This window comes from Homalodisca vitripennis, chromosome 1 (assembly GCF_021130785.1).
Source record: "Homalodisca vitripennis isolate AUS2020 chromosome 1, UT_GWSS_2.1, whole genome shotgun sequence".
Classification (NCBI taxonomy): Eukaryota; Metazoa; Arthropoda; class Insecta; order Hemiptera; family Cicadellidae; genus Homalodisca; species Homalodisca vitripennis.
Window position 1 is genome coordinate 83,356,685 of NC_060207.1, and position 18,775 is coordinate 83,375,459.

At 34.0% G+C, this 18,775-nt stretch overlaps 1 protein-coding gene across 10 annotated transcripts in view; it reads left to right on the forward strand.

The window, feature by feature from the left end:
• Positions 1 to 18,775, forward strand: part of LOC124365795 (ankyrin repeat domain-containing protein SOWAHC) — a 244,344-nt gene that overhangs the window by 170,173 nt on the left and 55,396 nt on the right. For 7 of the 10 annotated variants that reach the window (XR_006922749.1, XR_006922750.1, XM_046821818.1 and 4 more), the window contains one exon: positions 17,281 to 17,286. The exons of the other annotated variants lie outside the window; for them this stretch is intronic. Coding sequence is in view for 5 of the 7 variants with exons in the window: in XM_046821818.1 (XP_046677774.1) it covers positions 17,281 to 17,286 (6 nt within the window). In the remaining 2 variants the exon portion in view is untranslated. The remainder of the gene's footprint in view (positions 1 to 17,280; positions 17,287 to 18,775) is intronic. 10 annotated transcript variants of the gene reach the window in all.

An 18,775-nucleotide genomic window follows, 5' to 3' on the forward strand; every position in this document is an offset into this window, starting at 1 on the left:
ATAGAAATACTTCATACAACATTTTATTTCTCTAGATATCATGCGGAGAGACAGAAAGGACTTTTTCAGACCCTCGAGTAATAAGGCTTCGTTAACGCTCAGCCAATTATGCTATAATGTATTTTTACAATGATGTAATGTATTTTTCCTAAATTATTATTATATTATACTCGAGATAATTATTCAGTGGAAAACGCAAATATACAACATATTTACGTAATGAGAATTTCCCAAAACACAACCAAGTGATGGTTATATATAAAAATACTGGCGTATGAGAGGATGAGAAATATAAATTATAGTATTTAAATCTATACCAGTAAAATAAATGTAAAATTGTGTGACTAAAAAACTATTGATGTATTTCCGATCGGTCTTACTTATTACTTCAATACCGTACCTATTCTATTTTGTTTTATGAATCAATTGTACATCTTGTTACGTAAGGGTCAGGTTGTTTTTTTTTAACTTGTCAGATTGAGTTTCTCTATTTGAGTTTTCTTGTTTGTTTTGGGTTGAAATAAAACTTAATACATTGCTTATTTATTGTGGAATGGTATTTCGAGCAATTGTAACCGCAGCATTGTAAGTGATCCCCGCTCTTAGTTTCTTTTGTTCTACTGTACAAATGATATCTTACAGCTTGTGTACTGCTTCTACTGTACGTGTTTAGTAGTTGTTCTCTGGATGACAACCTGTTAACATGATTTCTCTGGAAACAGAAAAATAAAACAGATATCTTCGATCACTCCACAAAGAATTTGAAATGGTATAGTAAATATATGAATTATAACTGCTGGAAATTTTAGTTTTTTAGTAAAATGTACATAAGTAAATTAATATTTCCTACAAATATTGTATATCAACCTGTTTTCATTGAGATTTATTGATGACAATGTGCCTCTAAATACTGATTTAAATTCCTACAATGGAATGATCATACATATTTTTCTATTTCAGAAATTATATCTTTGAGTTAAGATTTCTTAAATTAAACATTATTTATGAAACCGAACACCAACTGAATAAATTTTAAAATATCGTACAGGTTGTTCAACTGGAATATCAAAGCTGTTAAAGAGACCATTTAGGTTTAGACAGGAAGTGCTTTTAATTAAAAACAAACAGCTTCCGCTAATCTCTTCGGGCAGTATGGCCCGTTAGGGCACATCAACTTTAACATTTACTTAAAAGAATATATTTTGTTCCACGTCTGAAATAAACACCCAGATGGGGTCAATAACAACTTATACGTTGCCAACACTGTTTTTTATTATTACTGGAATATTTTTCAGTCAGCTGTAGCAGCCGATTTTGTGTCTCCACGCTGTGCCGCAAGTGTGATTCTTCAATTTCGAACATGAGTTTAGATGCATGTTTTATGTGAATACAGGACTGGGATTTTTCCTGATGCCTTTTTACTTTATTACATTCAAATAATAATCGTGTCCATTTGGGATCAAAGTCCAAATACGATCACAGTTTTAACGCTCCTATTTAGGCTTTTACATTGATTGATTGAATATTTAGGTCGATATAGATATGCTAGCTAGCAGCTTTCTACAGTAAGACTTAGCTTTCCTATTTTTACTGGTAAGTTATAAAATTCAATTTAAATAATAAAATTTATAACTTATATAAACAATTGAACATTAATGTATACCCAAAATGAACCGAATGTCAAACGTGGACTTTAATTACAACAAAACATGGAATTGCCTAATTGGGCAAATTTTATTTTTTTTACTACATACTTTAAAAATAAATAAAATAAATTATTTTATTAGTTTTTTTGTGTTTTTTAAGTATATATGAAACAACTACCAAGAGTTTTTGTAATTTTGGAAAAAAGACATCCCTGAAGAGGTTAACCTCCCTAACAAGGGAGTTTCGGCAGGTGAATGACATGATAAGTAAATAAGGACATTAATTTCTTGTATTTGCGCTAACAAGTCACTAGTATAATGTAGTGAAGTAATTCCGTCAAGTTTATATAAACAGTGCCAAAACATTAAAAGGACATTTGCCATAGTCATATGTTTCGAAAACTTGTGACGTTTCGAGAGCTAAGTACTGGTCTATTCTTCATTTGACCAAAACATAAGATTAAGCGTGAGGATAAAGATATAAAAGATTGGTGTTTAAATACTGAAGTGAAACTTAAATTAAAAAGAGTTGTAGCTGAAAACAAGTATTTTTAACCCAATACTAAAGTGTTTAATGCATTTATGTGTATCTTCCTATAGTGTTGGATTTCCATCATATGATTAGATGTACAATTTTCCTTTTTTTTTTTTTTTTTTTTTTTTTTTTTTTTTTTTTTTTTTTATGTCAGTTTTTTTTTCATTTGTTAGTATTTAATACTTAACCGCTTCACGCTCTATATTGAGTTGTCTAGACAAAGTAGGAGTACGCCAGAACAAAGTTTGCGTGGCAGGCTTCATTTGTTTCATACAACATATCAAATCTATAGCTTATTACGTTCTTAAAATATCCTGCAGGCAGATAGGAGAACGGATGGAAGACATATTTTTCCACTTCCTTGAGTGTCGTAAATGACCAAAGCCCATGAAGTGACATGCACCATCATCGAATTACCTGTGCCCTATATTATGTAGATGTAAAGTTTCGCACAACATTAGTTCAATTCGTTTATTATATTCTGCGGAAGACTGCTGTAGACAGATAGACAGACAAACAGACATAAGACGATCTTATACATTGTGGAAAGTTAGACTTTAGTAACGAGCAGCCAAATTCCACGGAGAGACATGTACCATAGTCAAACTCGATCTTGTCTATATAGAATTCAGGTTTTATTCAACATTTAATGTATGTAACTCGGTTGTTCTCGACTTATCGTACGTATAGTTAGATACCACGGAGAGACATGTACCATAGTCAAACTCGATCTTGTATATATAGAATTCAGGTTTTATTCAACATTTAATGTATGTAACTCAGTTGTTCTCGACTTATCGTACGTATAGTTAGATACCACGGAGAGACATGTACCATAGTCAAACTCGATCTTGTCTATATAGAATTCAGGTTTTATTCAACATATAATGTATGTAACTCAGTTGTTCTCGACTTATCGTACGTATAGTTAGATACCACGGAGACATGTACCATAGTCAAACTCGATCTTGTCTATATAGAATTCAGGTTTTATTCAACATTTAATGTATGTAACTCGGTTGTTCTCGACTTATCGTACGTATAGTTAGATACCACGGAGAGACATGCACCATAGTCAATTCGATCTTGTCTATATACAATTCAGGTTTTATTCAACATTTAATGTATGTAACTCAGTTGTTCTCGACTTATCGTACTTATAGTTAGATACCACGGAGAGACATGTACCATAGTCAAACTCGATCTTGTCTATCTAGAATTCAGGTTTTATTCAACATTTAATGTATGTAACTCAGTTGTTCTCGACTTATCGTACGTATAGTTAGATACCACGATAAGTGACATGTACCATAGTCAAACTCGATCTTGTCTATATAGAATTCAGGTTTTATTCAACATTTAATGTATGTAACTCGGTTGTTCTCGACTTATCGTACGTATAGTTAGATACCACGGAGAGACATGCACCATAGTCAAACTCGATCTTGTCTATATAGAATTCAGGTTTTATTCAACATTTAATGTATGTAACTCAGTTGTTCTCGACTTATCGTACGTATAGTTAGATACCACGGAGACATGTACCATAGTCAAACTAGATCTTGTCTATATAGAATTCAGGTTTTATTCAACATTTAATGTATGTAACTCAGTTGTTCTCGACTTATCGTACGTATAGTTAGATACCACGATAAGTGACATGTACCATAGTCAAACTCGATCTTGTCTATATAGAATTTAGGTTTTATTCAACATTTAATGTATGTAACTCAGTTGTTCTCGACTTATCGTACGTATAGTTAGATACCACGGAGACATGTACCATAGTCAAACTCGATCTTGTCTATATAGAATTCAGGTTTTATTCAACATTTAATGTATGTAACTCGGTTGTTCTCGACTTATCGTACGTATAGTTAGATACCACGGAGAGACATGCACCATAGTCAAACTCGATCTTGTCTATATACAATTCAGGTTTTATTCAACATTTAATGTATGTAACTCAGTTGTTCTCGACTTATCGTACGTATAGTTAGATACCACGGAGACATGTACCATAGTCAAACTCGATCTTGTCTATATAGAATTCAGGTTTTATTCAACATTTAATGTATGTAACTCAGTTGTTCTCGACTTATCGTACGTATAGTTAGATACCACGATAAGTGACATGTACCATAGTCAAACTCGATCTTGTCTATATAGAATTCAGGTTTTATTCAACATTTAATGTATGTAACTCGGTTGTTCTCGACTTATCGTACGTATAGTTAGATACCACGGAGAGACATGCACCATAGTCAAACTCGATCTTGTCTATATAGAATTCAGGTTTTATTCAACATTTAATGTATGTAACTCAGTTGTTCTCGACTTATCGTACGTATAGTTAGATACCACGGAGACATGTACCATAGTCAAACTCGATCTTGTCTATATAGGATTCAGGTTTTATTCAACATTTAATGTATGTAACTCAGTTGTTCTCGACTTATCGTACGTATAGTTAGATACCACGATAAGTGACATGTACCATAGTCAAACTCGATCTTGTCTATATAGAATTCAGGTTTTATTCAACATTTAATGTATGTAACTCAGTTGTTCTCGACTTATCGTACGTATAGTTAGATACCACGATAAGTGACATGTACCATAGTCAAACTCGATCTTGTCTATATAGAATTTAGGTTTTATTCAACATTTAATGTATGTAACTCAGTTGTTCTCGACTTATCGTACGTATAGTTAGATACCACGGAGACATGTACCATAGTCAAACTCGATCTTGTCTATATAGAATTCAGGTTTTATTCAACATTTAATGTATGTAACTCGGTTGTTCTCGACTTATCGTACGTATAGTTAGATACCACGGAGAGACATGCACCATAGTCAAACTCGATCTTGTCTATATACAATTCAGGTTTTATTCAACATTTAATGTATGTAACTCAGTTGTTCTCGACTTATCGTACGTATAGTTAGATACCACGGAGAGACATGCACCATAGTCAAACTCGATCTTGTCTATATACAATTCAGGTTTTATTCAACATTTAATGTATGTAACTCAGTTGTTCTCGACTTATCGTACTTATAGTTAGATACCACGGACATGTACCATAGTCAAACTCGATCTTGTCTATCTAGAATTCAGGTTTTATTCAACATTTAATGTATGTAACTCAGTTGTTCTCGACTTATCGTACGTATAGTTAGATACCACGATAAGTGACATGTACCATAGTCAAACTCGATCTTGTCTATATAGAATTCAGGTTTTATTCAACATTTAATGTATGTAACTCGGTTGTTCTCGACTTATCGTACGTATAGTTAGATACCACGATAAGTGACATGTACCATAGTCAAACTCGATCTTGTCTATATAGAATTTCAGGTTTTATTCAACATTTAATGTATGTAACTCAGTTGTTCTCGACTTATCGTACGTATAGTTAGATACCACGGAGAGACATGTACCATAGTCAAACTCGATCTTGTCTATATAGAATTCAGGTTTTATTCAACATTTAATGTATGTAACTCAGTTGTTCTCGACTTATCGTACGTATAGTTAGATACCACGGAGAGACATGTACCATAGTCAATTCGATCTTGTCTATATACAATTCAGGTTTTATTCAACATTTAATGTATGTAACTCAGTTGTTCTCGACTTATCGTACTACCACAGACATGTACATAGTCAAACTCGATCTTGTCTATATAGATTCATTCAACCATTTAATGTATGTAACTCAGTTGTTCTCGACTTATCGTACGTATAGTTAGATACCACGATAAGTGACATGTACCATAGTCCAAACTCGATCTTGTCTATATACAATTCAGGTTTTATTCAACATTTAATGTATGTAACTCAGTTGTTCTCGACTTATCGTACGTATAGTTAGATACCACGGAGAGACATGTACCATAGTCAAACTCGATCTTGTCTATATAGAATTCAGGTTTTATTCAACATTTAATGTATGTAACTCAGTTGTTCTCGACTTATCGTACGTATAGTTAGATACCACGATAAGTGACATGTACCATAGTCAAACTCGATCTTGTCTATATAGAATTCAGGTTTTATTCAACATTTAATGTATGTAACTCGGTTGTTCTCGACTTATCGTACGTATAGTTAGATATACCACGGAGAGTGACATGCACCATAGTCAAACTCGATCTTGTCTATATAGAATTCAGGTTTTATTCAACATTTAATGTATGTAACTCAGTTGTTCTCGACTTATCGTACGTATAGTTAGATACCACGGAGAGACATGTACCATAGTCAAACTCGATCTTGTCTATATAGAATTCAGGTTTTATTCAACATTTAATGTATGTAACTCAGTTGTTCTCGACTTATCGTACGTATAGTTAGATACCACGGAGAGACATGTACCATAGTCAAACTCGATCTTGTCTATATAGAATTCAGGTTTTATTCAACATTTAATGTATGTAACTCAGTTGTTCTCGACTTATCGTACGTATAGTTAGATACCACGGAGAGACATGTACCATAGTCAAACTCGATCTTGTCTATATAGAATTCAGGTTTTATTCAACATTTAATGTATGTAACTCAGTTGTTCTCGACTTATCGTACGTATAGTTAGATACCACGGAGAGACATGTACCATAGTCAAACTCGATCTTGTCTATATAGAATTCAGGTTTTATTCAACATTTAATGTATGTAACTCAGTTGTTCTCGACTTATCGTACGTATAGTTAGATACCACGGATAAGTGACATGTACCATAGTCAAACTCGATCTTGTCTATATAGAATTCAGGTTTTATTCAACATTTAATGTATGTAACTCAGTTGTTCTCGACTTATCGTACGTATAGTTAGATACCACGGAGAGACATGTACCATAGTCAAACTCGATCTTGTCTATATAGAATTCAGGTTTTATTCAACATTTAATGTATGTAACTCAGTTGTTCTCGACTTATCGTACGTATAGTTAGATACCACGGAGAGACATGCACCATAGTCAAACTCGATCTTGTCTATATAGAATTCAGGTTTTATTCAACATTTAATGTATGTAACTCAGTTGTTCTCGACTTATCGTACGTATAGTTAGATACCACGGAGAGACATGTACCATAGTCAAACTCGATCTTGTCTATATAGAATTCAGGTTTTATTCAACATTTAATGTATGTAACTCAGTTGTTCTCGACTTATCGTACGTATAGTTAGATACCACGATAAGTGACATGTACCATAGTCAAACTCGATCTTGTCTATATAGAATTCAGGTTTTATTCAACATTTAATGTATGTAACTCAGTTGTTCTCGACTTATCGTACGTATAGTTAGATACCACGGAGAGACATGTACCATAGTCAAACTCGATCTTGTCTATATAGAATTCAGGTTTTATTCAACATTTAATGTATGTAACTCAGTTGTTCTCGACTTATCGTACGTATAGTTAGATACCACGGAGAGACATGTACCATAGTCAAACTCGATCTTGTCTATATAGAATTCAGGTTTTATTCAACATTTAATGTATGTAACTCAGTTGTTCTCGACTTATCGTACGTATAGTTAGATACCACGGAGAGACATGTACCATAGTCAAACTCGATCTTGTCTATATAGAATTCAGGTTTTATTCAACATTTAATGTATGTAACTCAGTTGTTCTCGACTTATCGTACGTATAGTTAGATACCACGGAGAGACATGTACCATAGTCAAACTCGATCTTGTCTATATAGAATTCAGGTTTTATTCAACATTTAATGTATGTAACTCAGTTGTTCTCGACTTATCGTACGTATAGTTAGATACCACGGAGAGACATGTACCATAGTCAAACTCGATCTTGTCTATATAGAATTCAGGTTTTATTCAACATTTAATGTATGTAACTCAGTTGTTCTCGACTTATCGTACGTATAGTTAGATACCACGGAGAGACATGTACCATAGTCAAACTCGATCTTGTCTATATAGAATTTAGGTTTTATTCAACATTTAATGTATGTAACTCAGTTGTTCTCGACTTATCGTACGTATAGTTAGATACCACGGAGACATGTACCATAGTCAAACTCGATCTTGTCTATATAGAATTCAGGTTTTATTCAACATTTAATGTATGTAACTCAGTTGTTCTCGACTTATCGTACGTATAGTTAGATACCACGGAGAGACATGTACCATAGTCAAACTCGATCTTGTATATATAGAATTCAGGTTTTATTCAACATTTAATGTATGTAACTCAGTTGTTCTCGACTTATCGTACGTATAGTTAGATACCACGGAGAGACATGCACCATAGTCAAACTCGATCTTGTCTATATAGAATTTAGGTTTTATTCAACATTTAATGTATGTAACTCAGTTGTTCTCGACTTATCGTACGTATAGTTAGATACCACGGAGACATGTACCATAGTCAAACTCGATCTTGTCTATATAGAATTCAGGTTTTATTCAACATTTAATGTATGTAACTCAGTTGTTCTCGACTTATCGTACGTATAGTTAGATACTACGATAAGTGACATGTACCATAGTCAAACTCGATCTTGTCTATATAGAATTTAGGTTTTATTCAACATTTAATGTATGTAACTCAGTTGTTCTCGACTTATCGTACGTATAGTTAGATACCACGGAGACATGTACCATAGTCAAACTCGATCTTGTCTATATAGAATTCAGGTTTTATTCAACATTTAATGTATGTAACTCAGTTGTTCTCGACTTATCATAAGTATAGTTAGATACCACGGAGAGACATGCATAATCATTCACTGACGTAAAACAGAAGATTAATGTAAGATTTGAAATTTGTTTACCAATTCTTTCTTAATATATCCTCCTGAGTGATTCCATCACCCACGGTTAGCCAAATCCCATAGACTGACATGTACCACAATTAGGTTCGACCATGCTTATGTAGAAATGAAGGTTCATCCAAAGATTTAAGTGTATAGCTCAATTAGTTCTCGAGATATCCTGCGGATAAGCACATCAGAGGAGGGATATCGGGTGTTCACAAATATAAGTATTGTGTGTCTTCGAAAACGCTCAGCCAACTAGTCGTAATTAGCCTGACGCGCTATACCGCGGTCAGTATGCCATGCTTATATTATGTTTTGTGTAAGAGAATGTACTGAATGTAAGTATGAATGTCACATGAGAGTCAATATTTCTGGTACAATTATCGATGATAGCGATATTATGTTACAGTGTTAATATGATATATTAAATAAATTATTTCATTTAAATGACGAGATATAATTGGTTATCTCAAAGGGTTATTTAAGCTAAATACATTGTTGTTTTACGTTATAACGGTGGAAATGTCCGTAATAATGTTATTTGTTTAAATCACTCATATTAATTATATAAAAACATGGGTTTACATAAAAAATTCTAATGTTCATTTTTTAAATTATACTAAGAACCATTTGCGTAGAATTCTTTAAATAGTACTGTATTTATCCACCATGTGATGTACATACGTACTACCGCAGCCAAGTTCCTCTGTGGTATCACTATAACACTACTTCTATAAGTACAGCCGAATAAGGAGAGGTTAAGTGAAACAAAGGACTTTTAATTTCTAACTGTATAAATAAAAACATTTTTGATTTCTTTTCATTTTTACAGTAGTCCTCGTGTTCGAGGAAGATTTCAAGTTGTCCACTTACTTACTTTCTTGCCAATTAGTTGTTAGCGTAATACTCCTTGCATTGCACTGGAAAACATGAATTTCTGTAATAAAATTCCCGTAGTGAGGATAAAAAATTATCTTTTTATGTAGTTTTATCTGTTCTATGTTAAGGTAAGGTTTTTAATGCAATATTTCTGTCTTTTGTTTCATGTGTCTGTTGCTGTTCATAATTTGACAGTATGTAAGTATCATAACTAGTACGTAAGCATACTCATTAAATACTCGTATGTAAGTACCATCTACATCGATTTATATCTAGATTATATAAATGATATATATTATTATTATAGTTGGAAAAGAGAAAGCCTGTTAACTAAAATTCATTTGCAATTACTCTGGTCCAGTTCTTTTTCTTGAATTCAAGGGTTGAATAAATAAATAGAGTAAGCTTTCGTATAAGAAAGTGATTTTCAGACATAGCACTTAAGGGCTTTCCAGCACCAGTCGTAAAAGTGATGTTTTGAAAATTGCCGGTGACGGCTTAATGAAATCACAGAAGCCAAACAAAATTATAGTACTTTAAACTATTCAAATAATCTATGAATTCCCTCGTTTACGAGTATACCAACCCATAAGATATCGTTAAACGCTTCGCCATAATCTCCATGTTTGTTCGATCTCCAATTTTAGCAGTCAAACCATGTTAAGCGAATTGTGGAGTTTCACATGGCGCTAATTGGAAATTGAGAAAATTGTAAAGAAAGGGGGTTCCCAAGAAGATGTTAAGAACTCTTTGGGGAAGGGTCAGTTACTTATTTTATACTGTATGCCCTGTATGATGTTGTCAAAACATTGAAATTCTTGTTTTGAATACCCCATACGAAACCTTTACTCTACAGTAAAAGGTAATACTTCATTCACTTCATCCAGATTGTCGCCTAGGAATCTGAGTCGATTGTGCCTGGGTTTTATCTCATAGAAAAACGACAAACTTCAAATCAATTTAGTTCTTTTAGAGTTTTGCTATATGACTCTTTCAAATAATTTTAATCATACAAATCCAAGGATATTTTAGATTTTTGTTTTTTTTATTTCTTGTTAATTAACTAAACATCTTTGAAAAAAACTTGTAAGTTCTGTTACCAATAAAGTATTTTTCTTGTGGTTTTCAGTACAGACCGTTATTAATGCGTACAGTGTCATACTTCGATGCCTTGTGTAGAGAGCACACAGAAAGTTTGTTAATGAAATGTGGAATCTCCGATCTCCCTCAGCAGAAGCCAAGCGACCTCTCTTGTGTTCCCGGCCTGTTAACAAATCGGCCTGCCCTTCCGTAGTTGCTGCTGCTGTGCTGACGTCTGGTTGCAATAGTGCGTTTTAATTAGCGACCTGCGCAGAAGACAATGGACCACACGCGCACGCGCAGTGCCGCACACGCGCGCCCTGAGATAAGGCGCATCTCGGCGCAGACGCATCGCGGGTGGCCCTCCTCTTTCAACATTGATACTAAATTAATTATGCGCATGAGAGAATACTTTGAATACAAAGAAACTCGGCAGGAGAATTCGCTGTGCAAATTGTGCCGATTCGTCATTCGTAAGGCCCCCCCTTTTGTTTCTGGATGATCTGATTTTCTTTGGATCTTGGTTATTTTTTCTAAATATATAAAGTTTTTAAAGTATAATCTCAGAAACTGAATTTATTTGGTTCAATCTTAAATACAACGTCTTGAAATCAATTACACCAGTAAATACTCCAAACTATCGAAATTAATATTTCCAAAACGTTGATTTTTATTACATGTCTCTTTCCTAATGTTCGGCTAATATATGATACTTTGTTTTGGTTTTTTGTCCTTTTAAAGGTTTAAAAGATTTAAAGTTAAATACTTTATATTGATTATTATTATAATTCCTTAGAATGAGTGTGGTAGTGATAATTTAATTAAAACTATGTCGGACTAAACTTGTCCGGTTCTGAGTAGACTTAACTACTTTACGATAAATGAACGTATAAATGAAATACTGGCTTCTATTTCTTTCGATCCTAAAATGATTAATAGTTAAATTTTTATTTTTCTTAAGAGGCTACTAAGAGCTATTCTTATTATGAGGAAGACTATTGAAAAGAATGAGGAAACATACTTTAATAAATCGAAATTTCTTTAATAATCTTGGATGATGATACCGGACATTTAAGACGTCCAGGCAGTAACAAAACAATACTTAAAGTACATTAAAAATAAGTATAATATGAGTTAAAAGTATTGTATAGTTGGTGAAAATACATCTCTTTATGTACCGTAAGCAGCGTGTACTGTGTGACACCAGACACATTCCGTTCTGCATGTTTACAACTAGCCACAAGAAATGGTTGTTTTGCTTCATGCCACGAAGGTTAACTAAGCGAGGAAGCTTGTCAGTCGCTTCCCCACCTTATTACCAAACATAACATAAACTTATAACTACTTAATCCTGTTTTCAACCCATTACCGAGCCCGGACCGGTTGAAAATAATGTGATTACACCGGAGCAAAAACTACTGACGTCTTAATTTGAGCCCATAAGTGATAATGGTAAACAAGTGGGCCGGCGGAGAGCGGCACTGATGGCGCATATAACCTAGATATGAGCGGCGCAGGCGTAGTGTCAGTGTCAGTGAGAGATGTGCAAGGCTTATAGTAGAATAGATTAGTTTAAATTGTTGCTAGAATTCACATAATACTACCTTGTAGTGTTTATGTGTTATCAGTGTTTGTTTAAACAATGGTTGAAATTGATATTAAATAAAAATATAGTATCCAATTAAAATAAATGTATTTAATTAATACTGTGCCCTTCCTTAAAAGTTATAAGTTTAAGGTTACCACAGTTTCAGAGTAAATAAAACGTATTACTGAACGCACAAATTACAGATTAATATTTATATTTGGACACAAAGAGAAGCTTGTTCAAGAGTGTGTTTTAAATATGGTTTTTGTATTTGTATAAAGAAATAGACCATTTAAGTTTTAAGTAACGATACCTAAAAAATGTTGTAGTTTACAAAGAGTGTATGTATATATAAAACAGTTTAAAAGTTATTTATATTGCGATTTTAAAAAAATTATATTTTATAAGAAAACATGTAATTCTCTTAAATTACAATTCATTTATAATACTATGTATAAAAGTTAATCTCATAATTTTCAGACGATTTTCTTTTAATCCGGTAAAGAAACTCTCTGAAATAACTCGTGTATTAAATGTCTACAATTTTCACTGTGGAGTCTCCAAAAAGACAAATTTAATATTTTCCTTGCCATTAGATGGTATCTTAAAAGGACTGACTTTGAGATAAAAATAAATCAAACCCCGATTGTTTATACAGGCCTGAACAGTAAATAAAATGTGTTATGAGATTATTACATGCACTATCGTGGCAGTATCATATATCCTTGTTGTAGGAGCAAGGGCAGATCTGAGATAGCACACAGTAGAGCTAGCGCCGCGCCGCTCAATTACACCTTGTGGTTATTATGTAAATGTCCGCAGTGACAGACTCCGGCCATGTTAACAGCTGATTACCGACTGCAGCGGTTATCAGGACTCGGTGCGGTGAGCTGAGCGGTTCACGGTCCGAGACACGATGTCTTCATTAAGTCGCAAGGAGCAACTTACACTACTCGTACAACAATCACTTCTTAGCCACCTTCTCCGAGAACATGGCACGGGAAGGAAGGTGTTACAATTGTAAATTTAAAAAAATAACGGATAACCTGTTACATTTAACCTCATTTCCCTTTCTTATCTAAAACTAGTGCATACTTCACACTTCTCTGTTGGAAGGGTGTGATTATGTCATACAGAGATTAACAACAGGCTTGTTAAAGTAATCAGCTAAATACTTGACCATGTCTTAAGTCATCTGATTACTATATACTTTTAAACTAGGTCTTTAACTGAGTTTGGTACACGAAGAAAGCGAGTCATAGTTTAATATATTAGTAGGCGCAATGCCCAAAAATGATAATTAATTTTCATTTGGAACCATTAAATTTTATATCATAAATATAAGGGAAAAATACTAAATAAATCGTTTTCGGTAAATGTTGATTCATGTATGTAGGTGCAATGCCCAAAAGTGATTTTTCATTTGGAACAATTTTACAGTTGCCTAACAACATACTTGATTTTTACTGATTTAATCAGAGTTTTATTAACTTTCATGTCTATATGACCTTTTTGTTATGTATCTTGACAACAATACGAGTTATGTGTTGTTATAATTGAAATTAAACTTTTTACTTTCAGTATTTTAAACATGGAAACAAAATAATATAAACTACAAACCCTTGCTGTTTTTAATTTACATTAATTCCACACAGCCTAACCTTTTCGTTCGTTACATTATTTGCAGACGACACAACTAACAGTAAAATGAGATAATTTGGCTGAGCTTGAACATGCCTTGCGAACGTCTTTATGTGAGCCAAGTAATTGTCTGATGCTTCTTTTTTTAATCACTTTCAAGAATTATATTTTCCTGATATTGAGTTGGTTCACTCTTCAAAATTCCTCGGGGTAGTAGTGGACAGACACCTCAATTGGAATGAACACGTACAGCAACTAATAAAAAATCCAAATACAGCTTGTTTTGCTTTCAGAACAATTAGCTCTGTAACAAACCTTGATACTATTAAGTCTGTCTGTCTACGCATATGTTTCTCGCACCTGAGATAAGGGTGGCATTTTGGTGAAATTCATTATACTCAAACATGTATTCAAGTTGCGAGCACTCAATATAAGAATGCTCCTATCCCGGTAGTCGTATAAACCACTTTTCACAAATAAGGGCATTTTGACCCTCCCATTTCTGTACATTTTTGAAGTTTAAAATTTTTACAAATGTTGTAATAAACAGTTTCGTAAAAATCAAGTATTTCATCCTTAAAATACAAAGAATCAGATACTACTCTATCCTGTTCATCGGTTAAAAGTTTATGAGCAGGGAATGTATTATTGTGCATTAGAACTTTACAATAAATTGCCAGAATCTTGAAAAATGAATATTCAATTCAAATATTAAAAAATCCTTAAAATGCTTCCTCTTAAACCAAGTATATTACTCTGTTGAAGAGTACTTAAGTACTTAATATATCTATTTATATTTCTTATAAGCCCTGGATAATTTTGTTGAGCCCAAAATGCTACTTGTATTTTTCATTTCTATTTTATTTTTTGGTTTGACAATTCACATGTTTATTTTAGCTGTGCTAAAAAATATAAACTCGATGTGAAACTTTTATTGAATAAATTATTGAAATCCTTGGTCTATAACAAACAGTTCGCCCGAATTGAACACTCAACATTTGGTTAGTGTTGCCACCTGGAGGGTAAACTATCACGGTAAATTACCTCTAAGGATGTTTAACTCACCCTCGATAACATGTCAACATATCGATGGCAAGGACTATTCGATGTCGGCGAGGTCCTTGTAATTTATCCTTTTGTAAGATTAAGATTAGTTTTATGAAATTCAGTACCAAAATATAGGAAACACATTGACTGTTTTGTTTCTTACGTGTCTTACGTCTTAAATGCACAAACAAGTCCGTCCAACTCCTGCAGGTATTGTGATGCAGTATCGTGTCCGTGTATGTTTACCCTGCACGGCCACGGCCACGGTCACGGCAAGATGCACAGGAGTGAGGCACGCAGATGCCGTGCGCTGCTATGGCGGGAGCGAGTCTCTTCTCCGCTGCCAATTAATTATAACCTGCCAATTTATTCGCAGCTCCTGCTTCCGTTTGCCGTTTCTCTCACGCCATAATGTCAGCCTTATTATGGAGGGGACTTTTTGCTGAAGAGGCCTAGAGTGTGGCTGACCGTTATCACGGTTGTCTGCACAGCTTGTACGACTGTAGGTGATATTGGATCGTGTCATGTTTTATGGTCTCAGTAGATGAATAAATACGTACTTTTTATTTCCATTTTTGTTGAAAGTTTCATCAACATTATCTTACCAATGAAGATATGCAATGTATGTCGGCCACGGGTGGCTAATGTTGCTGTCATATCGATTTCTCACTTTGATCCCAGTTCGGCTGCAAGATTTTACCACAGAAAAGAGAAAATCTCACTGAACTTTCTACAGCGCGATCCGACGGCCAGACCCTATACTTCAAACAGTGAGACGTCTACATTTCGATTGTCTTTTTTAATAGACTATAGTATAGCAGTAATGTAACTAACAACTTCGTCAGCAATTTATTGTTTCCATAAAATTTCCATATTTGTCCATCCTCGTCCCCTATTTCGCCATCCTTGGCAGACTGTTGACAAAAGTTAATAGACCTAGCAGACAATGGTCTACTTTTTACAAAGACAAATTTTAGCTTACTTAATTAACGACCAATTAACGATGTATAGACGAAACTCCATGGAAGAATTTTATTATTTTTACTGTAACGAAGAGTGTTTGAGGAAGTATTGATTTAGAGATTTAGATATATTACGTCGTATATACTAGCCTAAACATTTATATATATATATATATATATATATATATATATATATATATATTCCACTAATGCAATCCAAGAATTCCGTCAGTTAGGAGGTAAAAACAGTTATCGTATTTACAGTAAAATGTTAACTTTCTAGCCGTTTTGAGTGAGATGCAATAATTACATTTATAAATATTATCATTACATACGAATGTAAAATACCCAGGTATTTATGAATCCGGTTAAACAAATGTTCGTAAATAACCGAGTATTTTGAAGTAAAACTTCCTTCTCGGAGTACCTTAAACATTGGGCAGTGTTGGGAGATCAATTTTTCAGACTTCTATAACACAATAACATTATCAATACTAACCGAAATAATAATTAGAACAAACCCGAAGAATGTCAACTCTGTGAAGACGCTTCCTCAGGTGACCATGTTCTGTAATCAGGCCCATAACACAAGAAGATATTGATCCATTCTGGGGCGATACTTAGTTGTGTTCGGTATCTTTGTAATTATTCCGTGTCAAAGCGACTTTACATCATCATAATTAGTAGTGTTTAAAAATTTAAATTAAGAATAATCATCGTTAAGCCGAGACCGAGAATCCGTCTTGTAACAATTTATAATAACCTGTATATTATAAATCACACGTTCCAACCCGTGCACCCATGGGATCCTGATTTCGCCAAAGCAGACAACCAACTAAGGAAGGTGACAAATTGGCAAGCTCTGCCGGACCGGAACTGGTTGTTGAGTGACGGAAACGGCTAAGAGGTTCTGCGCAGTGTCACCTGTAAGTGCTTCCGGCGGGGGCTTTCAGACTCGGCCATTAAACGTCCATAAGCCATCCGCCTTTGTGGTAGAGGCATCAGCATCAACATCGGCTTGGCCTGGCAGTGATGCGGAGAAAGTCGACTCGGTACCTGTGGGAAGGAACTTGGAGAGGAAGTCTCCTGGAAAAGTGCTATGTCATCGAGGGAATTCTTGCTTCTTCCAATTTAAATATTTATATTCAAGATAGTTATGTGGGTATATAAATTCTAGATAGGTTATTCATAAATCGTCTATATCATGTGTTACATTATGTCCTATTTATGCAATGTGTGTATATGTATTAAATATTTTTCCGTTATTAATGTTTGTAACATGAAGTACTCAACAAATATGTCCAATGTGTGAATTTGCCCACATCATTTAAACTCTGTTTATTTATAGTTACATAGTAACGACAAAACATCAATATAATCGATCAGTTAGTGATATGCATTTTCAATAGCAAAACTTACATAGATGACGCATCGATTTATATGTACTCTAATACAAAAAGATGAAAGTAAAATGCTCACGAATAACTTGTGAATAAGAGGCATTCACAAATGTAGGATATGTCAGTAGTTAGTAAAGAAATGTTGATCAGTTTCTGCTCATTTTTACAAATTATCGGGAACAAGAGAGAAGTTAGTACAGCACCTTGAAGTACGCCAGTGTTGATTGTTTTCACGCACGCCACTGGGCAGCCCAGCGGGTGACACATCTCCCGCCATCCGGCTACCAACCTCCGCCTCGCCATACATCAACCCGTCCCGAGCCAATTAAAACTTTAGTATATGATTTACACTGTATTTTATGCCGTGTAATTTGTACGGGGGAGGCACCCTCTCCGCTAGATGCGAGATTACAAGTCAGCTTTCTTGCCATATATCATCTTGCTAACAGGAAATTGATACGTATGTAAATAAACGGCAGATAAATAATCTCGCGGTTAAAGGAAATCAAGTTGTATTTACTACTGGTGTTTTCGTGTCGGTTCTGGGTTGTTGGCTCTTTTCAAATTCAAATCCGTGTTGTGTCGTGGGTTTCTAAGGTAAATTGTTAATTTGTCTTCTAGCTGTGTACATTAATTGTTTTATAAACAGTTGTTATGACGATTTATAGAGTATGGAGAGATATACGATAAGTTGTATTGGGCTTTTTAATTTTCACTTTATTTTCTACTTTTCACTAAGTAAATTAAAATGATTCACCGTATCAATGGTTTGCATGTTGAGGTCGCATAATAAGAAAAGAACAAGCAAGGGCAAAATTATCTTAAGGTTGACGGTCAACAACGATTGAGACTTGTTTATTGTGTGAAATAGAATTTCAGCAAAGGACAACTTTTAGAAAATGTAATTATTTCTTTTTCCATACGGCAACACAAATTGCCTTTTTATTAAATTTGTATTTTTTAATAGTCGGTGAATCAGATAAATATTCGTCATTATTCAAACATACCCAGACAGTCAGACATAATTAAAAATTGCTTTGACATTAAATTTCCAAAATATCGGATAACCTAATCCAGACGATGACCCTTTCAAACTTTCCTGATCTTAAGAACGATTAGGTTCAGTAAAAAGTCCGCCACAGTTTGGAAATTTCATTTGATTCTGTGTCTGAATTATATATCCGTATTTG